At 38.3% G+C, this 16,440-nt stretch overlaps 1 protein-coding gene and 1 long non-coding RNA gene across 11 annotated transcripts in view; both read left to right on the forward strand.

Moving 5' to 3' along the window:
* The first annotated feature begins 831 nt into the window (after positions 1-831).
* The window catches only part of LOC110847796 (basement membrane-specific heparan sulfate proteoglycan core protein), a 50,546-nt gene continuing 34,937 nt past the window's right edge, over positions 832-16,440 (forward strand). For 6 of the 10 annotated variants that reach the window (XM_035850592.1, XM_035850598.1, XM_035850595.1 and 3 more), the window contains exon 1: positions 838-2,169. In XM_035850592.1, coding sequence (XP_035706485.1) covers positions 2,068-2,169 — 102 coding nt within the window. In that variant the 5' untranslated portion in view covers positions 838-2,067. Of the gene's footprint in view, positions 2,170-16,440 lie in introns of all 10 variants that reach the window. The other 4 variants (XM_035850591.1, XM_035850593.1, XM_035850594.1 and 1 more) reach the window with 3 other exon arrangements.
* On the forward strand, positions 11,544-12,605 carry LOC118435146. Its single transcript, XR_004834532.1, has 2 exons — positions 11,544-11,807; positions 11,932-12,605. It is a non-coding gene; the product is annotated as an uncharacterized LOC118435146 (long non-coding RNA).

The following is a 16,440-nucleotide window of genomic DNA, read 5'->3' on the forward strand; positions in this document are numbered from 1 at the left end:
TAAAGGTCTGTCTCGCTGTAGATAGACAAAGATAACAAAACAATGATTCAGCAGCTGCGTGCTGCATAAAAAGAATGTAAATTCTTGAATGAGTAAATGAATGGTGGCCGGTTTCTAGTTGCAGGACGCGATTATTTTATGATAATTGGGGTTAATTTGACACTTTCATAAGATACATGCGTAATTACTCTGAATTTAAATTCCGCATCGCTTACATTCAACCCAAGCTCTGGGTGGTTTTTTAGATTCCATCCAACACATGCATACGTTAACATATGCATATGCACCGACGAGTAGAAATAATTTTTGCCTCGTTATATCAAGTTGTATCATCATTTTTTTATAAATCTTGTCCTTTCTACCTCCGATATGCACATGGATTGATTTTTTTACGAGTGGCGAGAAATATACCGAAATTTATTAGCAATAATAAAGGCTTAACTGTGGTTCAATATTATGTACGTAGCCACAATGTTGTCTGTATTTACATGTATGAGACGCGTAATAAAATTCATTTCATACGAACGAGGAAATAACTGGGCGTAAGTTACATAAAGTTAGTGCACACATAAAGTTTGTCTAGTGTGTGTATTATGTTGTTTGATTCGTGGTTCGTTCGTATATATTATTATCGGATGCATTTGTGCTTGTGAAGAAGAATCTGAACATGATGATGATGTACACAGCAGAGTAAATACACACGTTATGGAGTTTCTGACTGACTCCAAGATTGGTTGGAGCTCTCATCTCTCGTGGAAGGTGTTCCAGCTTCGCGTTGATCTCACTTGGGTTGTTGTAAGGAAGAAGAAGGTAAAGTCGTGAATTTGCGTTTGGCTGTGAATCACTGCCCGAGAAGGAAGGAGGAAGCAGCAGCAGCCCGAGTTACGAAGGGGAGAGAGAACTCTCAACCTCGATCAGTCGGCTTGCTCTGCTTGCCGGATTGTAAGCAAGTCACAGTTTCCCTTCTCAGATTATCCTCAACTGCTCACCTTTCGCGAGGACGAAGTGAGACAAATTTCATAAAAACGACAAATTTGCCCATTCTCAGTGCTAGTAAAACCACAATAATAATAATAATAATAGCTGCACAGAGAGAGAGAGGACGAGTGAGCAAGTGACAAGACCAGGTTGCTCACACATAACTATTTAGTCTCGTCTTCCCTATATGGACTTCTTGAACTAGAATCAAATCTTCTCAATTTGAGACATTCCTCACACTCACGCTGCTATAGTTAGTTTAGTTTAGTTCGCCCTGGTTCTATTCTCATCTTTGACTCATGTCTGTCCACCACAGACACAGAGAACAGTAGTGTATAAATCTTTTAATAAATAATAAGTGTACATTTAACTCCTTCATATTCCACAAGCCAAAGGCAAGTTAAACACAAATATCAGTGAGGATATTGTAGTTTGTCCACTATTACGTATACTTGTGGAGGAAAGGAGGAGTGGTACATAAACAATTGCACGTGTGTGTATCTGCGTGTGTATTTTCGGATAAGGAATAAATGCATTTGCTGGAAGCCCACAAGTGCAACTCTCCAGTTACAATTTGCATTAAAAGTTGTCGAGGACTGATTGATTGATGACGGTGTCAACAGTCATTGTTGGTTTGTAAATAAAGCATGCATAGAAGGATGTAGATGCAGATGCAATGTGTGCTCAAGTGAAGTAGTTAAAACAAGAAATTGGTACAAAAACTAGAGAACAAGTGATTGATTCCTTGAGAAGGAAAATCTCTTTGTTGCCCAAATGAAGAGACGTAACAGGCAGCAGACTCTTTAGATTAGTAGTTGGCGTTAAAAGTTTAAGCAGGGTTGGTTGCTGGATGGCTTCGACTAGTTCTTGTAATTTGATCCGGAAACAAGTCCAGGACGAAGAAAGACCACATTGTTGTGTAAGCAAAAGCAAACTCTGTTAAGTAATGCGAAGAAGTACTTGAGTGGTGGAAAATCGGATGGTGTTGAGCTAAATAAGTACAAGTTTAAAGTGGTGGTGGTCACGGAAGACGGCTGTCAGCAAGGGCTGTGAAGACAGGGGGATAAGCGGAAGGTGCGGACAAACGAAATGAGCTGGACGAAGAAGAACGGCTTGAAGGGGTCGACCCTTCTGTCGTTCCTCTGCCTTTTCGTGCTCTTCACCTTAGCCCACACCAACCCCCGCACGAAGGTCAGTACACGTTTAGAGAAGACAACTAATTAACTTTTCATTCTTCTTGTATGGATGTTTCTTATGTATGTATAAACCTGCAGACAAATCATCTTTTTTGTCTCAATGATCAAATCGTTAATGAAAAGGGTGAACTGCTAACGAGTAACTCCAGTACTTAACTTTGTTATTCCTTTGGATGGACAGATGCGTAACTCTTAATTTCTGAGCGATTAAATTCAAGTGTGTTGTTGACTGATGCAGAATTTCCATGATCGAATAGTCTGTTGCTGCTGGAACATCGTAAAAAGAACAGACTTCTGTTGAAAAGCAATGTAAATTATTATGCATTTTAGACCACGGGCTAGCAAAGCTGAGGTCACTTTGCACCAGCAGAAGCTCATATTGCTTCATAATCAAACTTGCTAACTATTGACTCGGCGTAAAAATAAAGAAGCGTCATCGACCAAGGTATATGTATGCATGTACCATTGGCTATGCATGAAGATTTACATTTGTACATATGTATGGAAATGGGAATTTTTGTACGTACAAGAACTAGTAGTAAATATGTAAGGAAGACGAGCGATGAGCCAGCCGATGTGGATAAGTGAGAAAAGCACAAGTTTACATGTACTGGGACTGATGAGATAATTTCTTTGGTACAGATTTCATGTGATGGTTGGTGGGTGATCTGTAGCAGATCAAATAAAAATAGTCCGAATACATACAAGGGGAAGGATTAATTTTAGTTAATGTGTTTGGAATGCTTTTGTCTATTTATGTGGTATGGAGCTAATCTCCTCCCTCATAGTTGGGCAGTAGATGCACTTATCTTGTGTATCAAAAGAGGTGAATGCCTTCCATACAAATATATGCCGCCTTTGAATGGATGACACAATGGATGCTTAAAATAAGATTCATTTCATTTTCACTGGACACTATTCTGGTTTGATCTTTCGATCTTATGATATGAACCTTGGATCGTTTTATTTATAATGCCATGAAATTAAAACAATGCGAAATGCGTGGTCTAATAACAATGTACTTATATGATGCGATCTAATAGATAAATTGCACAGCACCCCAACTGATGCAGGTGTGTTTGATCCTGTCTAGGATACTTTTTTCACTTTGTATATGTATTTTCCACATCAATGAACATGCAATTAACACATGGCACATTTTTCCAAATATGTATACACGAGTCTGATCATATTTAATGCAGTTATTCATGTGCATAAATTGGAATATTTCACTATTACAAAACTTGGATAAATTGCCATAAAACTCGCACATTGCAACACAATACTCGGTCCATCTACAAGTTTAGCAACTGTATCTCCTTTGTTCACCCCTATTAATTCCTGCACAGAAGCACACTGAAGAAAGGCCAGACAAAGTTTCAATATGTAAGAATTGACATTTTCCAACATGAAATCTCTGTCCAGTCTGTGCGTTGCGTCAGACATTGGCACTCGCATTATTTGAAGCACGTCTATAGTCAGCGTCTATGCGTGTATTATTGTTACATAATGTGCAAAGTTTTTGAGACAAGAAGAGTTTAAAGTCAGATGAGGTACTCAATTTCAGGTTGCATCATCTTTTCACAATGGATGTGTAATAAAGGATGACAAAGGAAGAAGACTTATCTATCGTACAAAATGTACGCAGCGCAAGAAATGGAAAAAATGTACTTTCAAAAGCTGCTTGCAGTTTCCTTTTAAGGGCAGTATTTATGCAGTCATTCCCCTGCTATCTCCACTGTCTTATGATCTTATCAAATATTATCATCTAATTGTGTTATATGTGCATCTTGGATCACTCGCATATATAATTTTCGCCCTCGTACATACAACCAACACAACAAAGAGTGATAAATTACCAGCTTCAGTTTTACCTCGTACTGTGCATCCAGTAAAGAAAATAGACCAGTCTGCTATGTCTAATTAAATATGAACACAATGATTTTTATAGTATTATGTGTATTTTATATATTGTTGATGATGATGATCTAATGCTGGTGGAGTGATACGCGACGAGGTCTAACCACACAAAGTTGGCAGTCATTTATTTTAATCAAGAAGCTTTAATTATTCAGTCAGCAGCCACCAATTAAATCGAGCACTTGTACGCTAAATCAATTTTAAAGGAAACGTCTAATGCGCATCCACTGATTGACGGTTCGTGACTATAGATCCATCTCAGTTTTTGTTAAATTAAAACAGCATCATCAGCAAGAATCTTCGTAACTCACTGTCAACTTAACCAAACCCGTGGTAGTAAGTTGTGGTGGGTGGGTGGGCAATTCATTAAATCCCTGTGCAAGAAACCAATTTCCGTCGCATGTGCTAAGAAAAGAGATATTTGAAATTGCAGTAGAATAATAAATTGTTGGTCGTAAACCAGCAGGTTAGTTGTTAAGATATGCGGGAAATACTGTGGCTTGTAGCTGAACTGACGCCCCAGAAAAAGTGCATACTTACGCATGCATAAATACCCAATTGGTCCACAGTTTTAGAATTTCTTTCTACTCAGAGTCAAAAGTTCGTGCTCTAAAATTATCCAGAGAGTTTCCACTAAATTTTAGTTTAGATTTCCAAGTTTGTGTGACTCTTTCCATGCGACGACCGAGTTTATGAAGAGGATGTTTTGAGTGGGAGTTTTTAGTGAGTTGTTTCATAGAAGGAATATTCATCCATGGAAAAGTCTCTCTCATCTCCATTTGTATGTTGTGTGGTGTCGTTATTTGTCCAAATATATTTTAAAGGCAAATCAGAGGGGTGTGAAATGTCAACAAACCAATGGATGAGTTGACATGAGACAAAATGACTGCATTCAAAATAGCTCAACTTCTACAATGTTTGAAACCTTTCTTCTTCGAGGGATTATGCATAGTTTGGCTATGTATATGCATCCACGCACACTTTTAGAGGCACAACACAAGCATCCAGCTCACAAAGTTGTTGCCGAGTTGGCTGGCTACATAGCTCAGAGACAGACTAGATTCGTCATGGGTTAAAGACTTCTAATAAATTATGCGGGGAGGAACGAGGTGGAAATAGCAATAAAACTTTGGGAATACCGGAAATCCAAGAAAAGGGAACATGAACATTACATGACAGCATTTGGATCTGGCTGGATGTGAATCATCCGTTTTTTAATGCTCCTCATAAAAACGTTCACATTACTTTTTGATTTTAGTCCAACCTAGAGACGAAGCTGGCGAATTTTTGCTCACAATCAGTTGCAAGAAATTATAACCGTTTCAGCCCAACCAATACAGTATGGGAGACAACTCGGAGAATCACTACACTCAAACCATTAACAAAATAAATGTAAACTGTTCCAGATGCTTGCAAATATCCGCAAAACGGCGAACAAACGAGCCAATAACAACTGGATCGTCTGCAAAGGCTTGGGTTACTATACTACATCAACCCCTTCTTGCATGTTCTCATCAAAATTGCGCTGAATTGTGTTCGCAGATAGCTAATTCCACTCCAGTAGTTGCAATTATTTGATGGCACTGGAAATTATTGGGGTCTAAAATAAAGCACCCCATAGACATATCCATGTAGCTGTCTTTTCGCTGGCGTCTATTGATTCGTACTTTATTACCACAGACACCGTCGATTGTACGTATGGAAGTGAACATGAATTTGTTTTGATGGAAATAACGCAGTTGTATCGGTTCGTCTCTAATGGCATCAACTTTCCTTCAAACTTTGCAAAGTATGACGACTGTGACCTGTTAGCTTGCTTTTGTCGACAGTTCTTGTTCCAGTAGTGAAGCGTACTACTCTTCTGAGTGAAAATAACAATAAATCATCTTCAATGCGAAATTACGTCATGTTCAATAAATTGCTGCTCCTTTAAAATTTACGCAGTGCAATTACAAATGTTTTCAGAATATAAAAACATATTTCTTTAAAAATCGTGATTCTGTACTCAACATTTTCATCATCACACCAGAATTATTAATTAATAAAATTAAATGGAATTAAAATTTATGATGCACGTTGAGTATGTTGGCGGACATAATGTTTTTAATTCGTAATGTATAACGTTCACCTCGTGAACCTTTTAGCCATTTCAGCTGAAAAAATGTTGAAACATTCATAAAAAGAAAAGTGTTTCATGATCGCGTCTCACTTTCATAGGATGTTGGCGAATTTTACAGCAATCAAGTCATCATCGCCATCGCCAATTTAGTTCCCTGCTGCGCCAGATCAGAATCTCGTCTTTCCATTTTGTTTCCTCTTTGAGTTCTCGTCAGCTAAATCTTTGATCTTTGTCTCACAGAGAGAGTCGACGAGTATCTCCATCCGACATGGGGTGACATGGCACACTCCTCGTCGTTCTCGTAATTAGCTTATTCGTGCGAACATGAGACTTTGCACTTGGTTTGTCTCTCCTCACGTCTTGAGGCTTTTGGCCCGACCAACATCTATTATCCATCCATGAAACTGCACAGTAATCACAATCTTCACCTTCCGACAGCAGAGATATTCCAACTATAATTTCATCCCATTTATAATAACTACAACATATGTACAAATATATATATATGCAATTAAGGATGTCGTGCAAGTTATTCTCCCAAAATTAAATCGAACTTGACACGAACGACGGAACAAAATATGGAACAAACGACTTGATACCTTCCAGTAGCATAACGAGTTTTTATTTCTTGCATGGCTTAGTTTTGGTTTTGTAGTAAATGGCCAACTAAATATCAGACATTACACAATTTATGTTGTGTTGATGAAGGGGTGTTAATGTTCTGGACAGTGTATTATTACAGTTGCATAAGCAGCCGAAACGCATGAATGATCATTTTTAAAGCAGCAAAAATGTTTTAGTTTCTTTTGTAGACACAATAATAAGCAATAATAAGAGGAGGAAGTCGCACCGGTAAAGGAAGTCGTTGATACAAAAAAGAGTGAAATCTAATAAGAACATTTGTAAAGTCTATTTGTTTCTACGTGCGACAAGGTCAATCAGGCCACTAAAATTAAGATTTAATGTTTGACGTAGGTTTGAGTGGAGTCACACATTTTTGGCCGAGACAGATACGCATAGATCTACGTATGTATGTAGACATTACTTACGTAAGTGTACGTATTTGAAATGGTAGGATGAAATCTCCACTCTTAGACAAAGACGAGATAATAATAAGCCAGGTAACATGATACGATGCTTTTTAAAAAGTATGATGAATTTGAAGAGAGGAGGATACTCTGAAAGGGTAAATATAGGTGCGTCTCTGGTTTGTTCACCTGCTGCTGTATTGGCCGTATTCCATTATAGAACTATTCCCTCAAGAACACAGTCTTGGCTTAAACTTTGATTTCGTTTTGATCTTTCCTCGGGCTAAAATGTCTTTTATGTAAAATTGAAGTGCATATTTGGTCACGGGGTTCGGCCAAGTGATTTACTCCTTCCATTCTTTCCTAGATGGAATGGAATTAGGAGGATGATGAGCATCCAAAACTTTATCACTTCTGGTCAATTTGTTGTTCGTGCGAGATTCCAGGGTTTCACCGGTCAATGTGTGTATTGGTTGCAAAGAAATTTCAAACCTGTCTTCATTTCGTTGTACACAAGATCATGCGACCTAGTTTTGTTTGACCTCGGCGGCCCTAATTGTTGGTTAATAGGGTAATTATTGCAGACCAAATGTACTATTTCAGGATAAGTTAAATTGATTAAGTATCAGAACCCCCTCTTTAAAATGTATATTTACTACACCAAAACGCTACTAATTTATCTGCTACTCATTCTGCTACTTTTGAAATGCGTTGAATGAGACAAGATCAGGTCACTTATTTGTGCATCCGTGAAACAACATTATGAAGAGGAGCATGGGGGCCAAGTGTGTAAAGCGCATAGTTAAATATAGGTAATAAATGTATTTATTTGTAGTTTAATGGGAAGTCAGCATCTCATTTCGGAAGTATTGTAATGTTGCGAACCGAAAGCGTGGAGCAAAGGGGAGCAAGCAGGGTGAATTTGGGGATGCAACCATTGTGTCCTCTGATCCTTCTTTACATGGTGATAAATTCAATCTTTATCCCCGAAAAGTCTCCGTTTGGGTGTTGGAGTAATCCAGCACACTCAAAAGGGAACTGCACAGCGAGTTGGAGCAGGAAAGTTGGCCATTGTGTTGCATTGGTTAGTGGAGTCTTCCCGTTCCACTTCTCCAGGAGATTCGGAGGCAGAGAGGGGCACCAGCCAAACCAGCGTCAAGTTGGTGAAATCTAATGTTGTAATGTATATCTGTCCCAATTCGCAGACTCCGACTTACTTTGTCGATATTTTCGGCGCCACACTGGCGGCTATTTTTTTTATTTGGTATCTTACGCTACGTATCAAAGGGTGGAAGTGGGAGTTGGGGAGCGGAAGGAGAGATGGATATGGAAGTAATATAGTGCGATGGGGGAGGTCCAAGCACCACCAAACTTATCCAAAACTTTCCGATGAAACCAACAACTCCAATGCAAAACTGTTCTCTGACTGGATTTCTGTGAAACGACCAATATCTCAACACTTGGTACATTTACTATACGTTCATGCTAGCAAAGAAATGAACCATTCTTGAGTGACTGCACTTAATAATGGCTTTCATCTTATGACTCAACTCGGATTAGTCACTTTCTTCACACAAGCAGCCAAAAAGACCATCATCACTGGAAAATTTCATGTTTATCCTGGAGGTTTATGCTGGATAGATAAGTGTATAAATTGTTGTGGTTCACTTTTGGCAAACACAAAAAACGGAACCAACTTTTTGCTTACTTTTTATTTGTTGTTTATTATTGTTAACTTAGGCCGTCCCGTCTCGGATGAGAAATGAGCAAAATATCTTTGTTACATACAACGAACGATACATCCCGTTAAAAAAGATGAATTGCTTGTATGGGGATCGGTATTTTGAGACAACTGCATATAATATTTTCGGCGTAATTAGTAAAGAGTTCAACAACTGGTTGTCACTCAATTAGGTCCATGTAGTGGGGCCATTAAGTCGTGCATTCGGTCGTGTAGACGAAATCTTTAGTAACCATATTGGATACAATGGTTCATTCAATGAATCATTAAGTTGTCATCGCCTTCCTTAAATTTCTTATCGGGCAAGACATGTATCAAATGAGCTCATCACTTCCTTACCAGGAGAAGAGCACATTACTCAACATAAACTTGGTGAACATGCAGTTATACAAAAACAGACATAGTACGAGACAAGGCTATGTGTAGTAAGTAGGTAGGTAGTACAAAAACGGAATCTTGATGTGTTAGTCAACAACCCATCCAAGAGTCAACATTAGCGAAATTGCCAACTGGAATCAATCTTCTTTTCCATTGCGAATAAAGTTTTAAATGAAAAGTTCAAGCTTTATATAACGACAGAAATTCGGGGAGTTCCGGAATGTTTGGGATTTCCCTGGCATGGAAATTGTATTGTATTTCATAGACTTGGGGATGCTAAGTTTCAACAATGCATCATATTATATGCAGGACATTTTTTATTCTTCATTTAACTGGATCTTGATGAATCGGCACGTTTTTTTAGCAGTCAAATAAACGCTCCATGTTTTGACAGTCGTCAATTTCGACCCGTCAAAGAATAGCCGCCGATTAAGAAATGACAAGTTATTTTCTGGTTAATACTGTCATACACCCCATACAGATATTTATTAGCTATACACTTTGCGTGGACCTGGCTGATTGACTTTCTGGCAGAGACCTTACTCCGTTATCTCCGTGGTTTATTGTCCACTGCTGGTGGTTCTTTGGGTGCGCGCATTTCATGTATTTGTGTGTCATTAATGGCAAAATGGCAATTCATGTTTTCATGTTCATTGATCACAATTTGAGTTCCTTGCTCCTTTTATGACTTAAAATAATCGCGAATCCGACAATTTTTTACCCAAATTGGCATCTCTCCAATGGCTGGCTGGCTGTCTGTGTGGCAGACTCTAAAAGATATTGGAACACATAGAGACAAACAATTGGAGTTTCTTGGTATAATGGCTCGCTTGTTGGGAGACAGAGTTGTTTGGGACCAAAGCAATACGAAAACTGCCTTCTACCACCAATTCACATCAGTAAAATGTAGTGAGTCAGTCAGTGTTGACTGCACTTTCAATTCAGAAACCTGGTTTATGGTTAGCTTGACTCCCTGGTTGGATCATTGTACTTAACTCACCATAAATCTATGCATGCATGTATGTGTTCATGCCCATGAATCTAATTCTTGCTTAACTGCTTGGCTACTGAAAGAACAACCTTGCATGCTGTTAAGAAAAGTATGTCTAGCCCCAACTTTTAGCAAAGGAAACAAGATTACAACCATTTATGCAACACTATTTTTTAATTTGCGAAATGATGTCATTTGATCCATACAAAAAACCAATACACAAAACTTATATAAATTATTTTTTGGTGTCCCCTCTACAAAATACGTATGACGATATTTGTATTCATTATCGTCGAATGTGTGCAATGGGCCATTAATTCGCAATTAATCTGTTCAATTCCAGATAAAACAACTGGCATTGCATGTTACGCATATTATCTCACTGAAATCTGGAATCATAATGTGAGTGCAGATCAAAATGCCGGAATTGAACTACATAATCACGCATTGGAACTGCTTAGTTGTCACGTGCAATTTACTACTCATCTCTCAAACGTCATTTTAAATTCAAAAGTGGTTTTAGTCAGCGTGCTTATTGCCTCACTCGGCAGAAATATGTTCACGGAGTTTTTTTTAGTTGAATACACAATAAAGCTTTGTGTTGAAGATATGATGCTTCCAAAAAGTATCATTATCGTGATCTCCAGCACAGTTCGATACAAGTCAGCGACGTATAAATATATGTAGCCATCAGATTTTGCCATCGGTGTGCAAAAAACGGACAATAGCACACACGCTGCCTGGCACAAGTTGTCACTTTCACTTGGTGCAGTCCTGCTTCATCTCCATTTGGTCCACTTTCTTTATAAGATGTGACGAAGGTGTTTAAGTAGATAGTCTAACTGACACCTATGGCGCTTCTTAATTATACTCAGACAAAACCTATAGCCAATTTTACAAAACGTCCTCCAACTCTATTTTTAAGCAACTTTGGGAGATATCTATTTGTAATAATAATATTTGTAATAACATTCCATTTCAATTCACACTCTTCATCAGATTTAGGAAATAAGCAATATGCAGATAAGGAGAGAGTTTGCAAACGGATGAAAAAGTTTATTTAGTGGATGGATGAGTGTGCACCGTAATATGCTAAAAGCTGAGCGAGATCTCATGAAAAGAGAGTAGTTTGGTTGGTTCGACTGCATATTTACTGCTGCTATCCAGCCAGGCTTTCAGCACACATAGTTGATATTGGAGTGGATAGAAAAAGTGTTGCTTTAGTTTAGTTGTTGTTGTTGTTATCTCTCGAAAAGTGTCTCTTTAACTTTGGTTTCCTGCTTTCCACTTCACACTCACAACAACAGTTGCCTCATCTTCACAAGGTAGCCAACGGGAGAGCAACCTCTTCTGCATTCTCCAATTCCCGATAGATGAATTGATGGCCAAACTTGAATATATTCCACTTTAGAGAACAGTCCTGTACTTTGAGAGTAATCTGGCAATTCCAAATCAAGTAAGTAAAAGGAGTAGTCCAAATCTGGTAAAATACTGCGTCTCATCTGATGCATTTCATTGGAGACCGTCTCCCGAGAAATGCTCTCATGTTTGTTACAAGTGTATTTTCGTTTTCTGTGCAGCGGAAATACAGATAATTGAACAAGACAATTTCATCACGCACGTTCTTCTCCAGTTCTTAGTTCCCTCTATCCTATGGAATTAATCTCTATTGCCAATATTTAACTTATTCTCTGATAAAAGCTGTCTCAGAACAGAAAAGAAACTGCGCTGCGCTTGCTTATGGACCAAGTGTACGTTCAAAAAAGATTTGTCGCATAAAAGCTGCTTGGAAGAGTTGAAGGAATTCCCGACGCCAAGAAAGAACGAAATATATCCTGCAACCTTTTAAGGCTTATTACATCATCTTCTTATCTGTACTTGTTACTTTATCCTCCTTATCGTGCATTCACTTCACACTTCTTCCATTCAATCAGGAAAATATGTGGTGACTCGTCCTGGGTGAGGTAAATAAATACCAACACGCATACAGCCGACACTTGAAATTCTGAGATTTCCCAACATGAGTATAAATACACATACCTTTCGCTCATGACAAATCTGATGAATATTCTGTGGAATTCTTTGATAACAATTGCAGCAAATATTTAGATCACAGAACTCGTTGTGCTATGTGCGTAATTAAGTTTTAATTTAAAACTTTTAAATCAATTACATAAAAATTAATTATTTACGAGCATTTACATTCTGTACGATGCATTTAAACCAGGTTACTGCAATAAAATGTGTTTATGTATGTACAAAGTATAAAGTCAATGCTAAAATCAAACCACTCTACTGCTTCTGGCTCTTTATCAAATAAAACATGTGCCAAACCAAATGTTGTCAGATAATTTACTGCATTTAACATTTAAGTACGACGAGCACATGTCCAGGTGGTTTGTTATATGTACGTATTTAGTTGTGTGTTGGAATGGAAAACGGATGAGTCTTGATCGAGTATAAAATCTATCGATTCTAAATATCTCATCATCAGGACAACTTCCACCACCGCACGTTGCAGCGAAAAGGCGAATAACATAAAGTTCTGCTATCATTAAGCAAGAATCTCTTGGCCTGATTTGTTCCGGATCTTTTTTCCTGTCTGTCTCATCTCTCTTTGAAAAATCGTCGCGTTTATTTACTTTGCAATTCATTATGCCAACTCGTTGATGGAAATCGAGCATCATAAAGTGTCAATGGTTAATCCGTTTTTACTTGTACTTCGAGGCGTTAACATTCCCGCTAGTTAGAGATGAAATTTAGCTGTATGTTGATTGTGGACACGAATGTCATACAGACTAAAGGACAGACTTTGCATTCATGAACCCACAACACAAAAACAGACTTTGCATTCATGAACCCACAACACAAAAACAAAGTAGCAGCATTTTTTTTCCGACAAACTAGGACAAGTTAGTAGTGGGGGAATCGGCGAACACTTTGTCTGCTGCGTATTAAGGTTAACAACTGGAACTGGAACCCCATTTCGGAAAAAGCAGCCCCATTATAAACGTCATATATCACAGAGGAAAAGCATACATACGAAATCGCCCAATGTTATTCTTTGTATACGTAAAAATTTTCATGAATTCAATTTTATGGCATTTGCAGCAAAAACTAAGCATAGATTTTGTAGCACTCAAAAAGTGGTATATTTATACATACCTACCACTTTTATCCACTTTCCAATTTAACACTCGCTAGTCGCACAACAAACTTCTTGGAAGGCTGAAGAAAGACGACGAATTCCATTGAGTTGGCAATAATGCGGTCCCTTTTATGACTCAACCAAGCGATTCCAGCCTCACTCTCTCATGGGATCTCAAAACCAACCCATCTCGCACAGTTCTCGACTTTTGACAACAGGCAGAGTTCTCATCTCATTCCTCTATATTTAGATTAGGCGACGCTAAGTGCAAGTCTGAAGTTTGTCAAATTATTACGAGATCACCGATTCCTCGTCAAGCAACTCGCCAACGCATCCAAATTCATGACGCCTTCCTTTGTGCTTCCATTTCCTATGTTTCTGTTTTGCTCCCTTGAAGGCATGAAATCAGCTAAAAACTCTCCAGTCAACAAGTCAAGAGAAGATGGATGAGATCAGGAAACAATTTCTAACTGCTTTCACCAAAAGCTCACTTGCTCACACACACAACATCACCAATCTCTCATGGTTTCCAAGTTGTCTAAAAGCCATCCATGCATTTGTACATGCATAATAAGAAAGATACATTGCAATTCGATATATTTATATTCGATTACACACAAGGACACGTCGTGATACATGCAAACGCAGATTTGCACTTTTTACGTATAATTCATTCATAAAACATGTAACATATGCTTACATGTATTTACTATAGAATAAATACGCAGCAGATATACAATTAATCGGCAAATCAGACGCACATATTATTATTCATATTATGTATGCAGTTTTGACGATGAGACGACTTCTAACCATATACTTTCTCTTGACTTGGTTACTATTTTTCTGAAGAGAAAGCGGTTATCTAACCACAACGGTGGTGGTCTAAATAACTTTGGACTGAATCCTTCGGTTAAATCCACTTAAGAATGATCATGAGTGAGACGAATGAGTAGGAAGGAGGACTTTCAGGTTATAAAAAAGAGCGTTCGAAACCTTACCCACAGCCACAATTGAAGCAACGATGAAAAATATGAAAGTTTGGTAGTTGGCATATTTTGGGAGCTTCATTTCTTTTCATTGGTAGGGATTTTTATGTCGTTTGCATAAGCAGCGATCCTTTAGAGCTAGGAAAGCATGAAGAGGTGTGTTCATATTGTTGATGACCTGCTAGCTTGCTGTTTCTGGAGAAGAAGATGGCTCGCTAAGCGGACAAAGCTATTCCACTCTCTGCCTCGAATGACAATATGGTCGCAAATTTAAATTCAAAATCTTGGACTCATTCCTGATAACCTGATCAAAACTACTGGATGTTCATGCGATGCTGAGAATTCGTAATGAGTGGAGAAATGTGAGAAAAATTGAGGAAACCCATTAGAGTGGCTTTTGTAACTAAATCTCCTTGTGAACATCTCAGCCTCACTCATGTAGATTCTCAGCCAGAAGTGGTGGTTAGTCGGTCGGATGGGAAGGCTTGACGTCTCCGAGAGGGACACGCGGCATGCAGAGAGGACGAGAGGCAATGCGTCAATTCATTAAAAGGATTTACCTGTCTCGCCTCGCCTCTCTCAACAACCTCGCTTTCTTGGCTGACAATTTGGGGCTGATGGGATCTTTTACTCACTAGTACTACACGTCGTCGTTCTCGTCGTCGTCGTCCATGTCTGATTATCACGGGAAACACAATGACATGGTCCGGAATATACAACTTTAAATTGCGTATACCCTTTTCCCCACAGCTTCTGTCCCATTTATTTACAGCATGAGTAAAGCCGTGAATTACTATTTAGTGAGACGGACATTGAGTTTTCAAAAGTTTAATCTATCAAACGCAACTAACTTATGTTTAGTCATGAATACTGAAAATTTTGTAAGGTTAGTATGCAAGGCGAACATGTTTTAAGTGGATATGCATGTATATTACGTGTTGTAGATAATTTACTACACGGCGAAGCAAATTTGATGACTGGTTCGTATTTTAAGAAATAAATTATAATTGTTGGTGTTATTTCGCAACTCATGTCTTGAATCATAATGCAGTGTCATCTCATTATTCATTCATTATCAGTTAATGGTTTGCTGACAAGTTTGATCCGATTAAAAAAAATGTGTCAAAACTTTATTACAAACTTGGAGGATTTTATATCATTCACTTCGATGGACCAATCGAAGCTGCACTGGTTCCTGCCTGGCCCTGTTAAGTGGTGGGAAAGGTGTGCTGCTCTCGCTAAAGATTTAAGGATTATAATCAAGTTAACAGCATCAATTTACAAGTATAATATGCTTTCTCCCCTTTTGAGACTTTGTAGACCTGTATTTCCTATCTACATCCATAGTGCATACATATATAGCAAAGTAATTGATAATGTATTAAGCAGTACATACTCTATGCACTTTAACTCTGAGATTTCTCCAACCATTTACCAAACAAGGGAGAAGTCAACACTAATTATCAGTGGATACAAGGTGACGCTATAGGCAGAATAGTTGCATAATCCGATTTCAACAGAGTGTGGGGCGAGAAACAATAAATAGATTGGACGCATTTAAGCTAAAATATGATGACACAGTTTGTCCATACCATGAAAATAATTACTTAATGTGATAGGCAATTGTGTTTGGCGAGCACGAGGAGGCAGTGAGAATGTACATAAATACGTAGACAGGATGATGATGCCCCTTTCTCCGACTTGTATAAAGCTTTTGAACCAATAAAGGTGGACGGGCGAAAGAGTCAGGGTCTCTTCCGGGAGTTTCTCTTCTGAAATGTGGCATAGATAGCGGATTTCATAGAACGGAAGGTGACAAATTACATTGACAGACACACTGCATTCACTTTCTCGAGCTGATTAATGCATTTGTGTAAGAAGTCATGATCAATAGAGAAAAATAACAATTTCCCGAGAAAAATGGTTTGATTTTTTTTGGTAGCTTCAATTCT

The sequence above is a fragment of the Folsomia candida genome, unplaced genomic scaffold (genome assembly GCF_002217175.1).
Source record: "Folsomia candida strain VU population unplaced genomic scaffold, ASM221717v1 Fcan01_Sc003, whole genome shotgun sequence".
Classification (NCBI taxonomy): domain Eukaryota; kingdom Metazoa; phylum Arthropoda; class Collembola; order Entomobryomorpha; family Isotomidae; genus Folsomia; species Folsomia candida.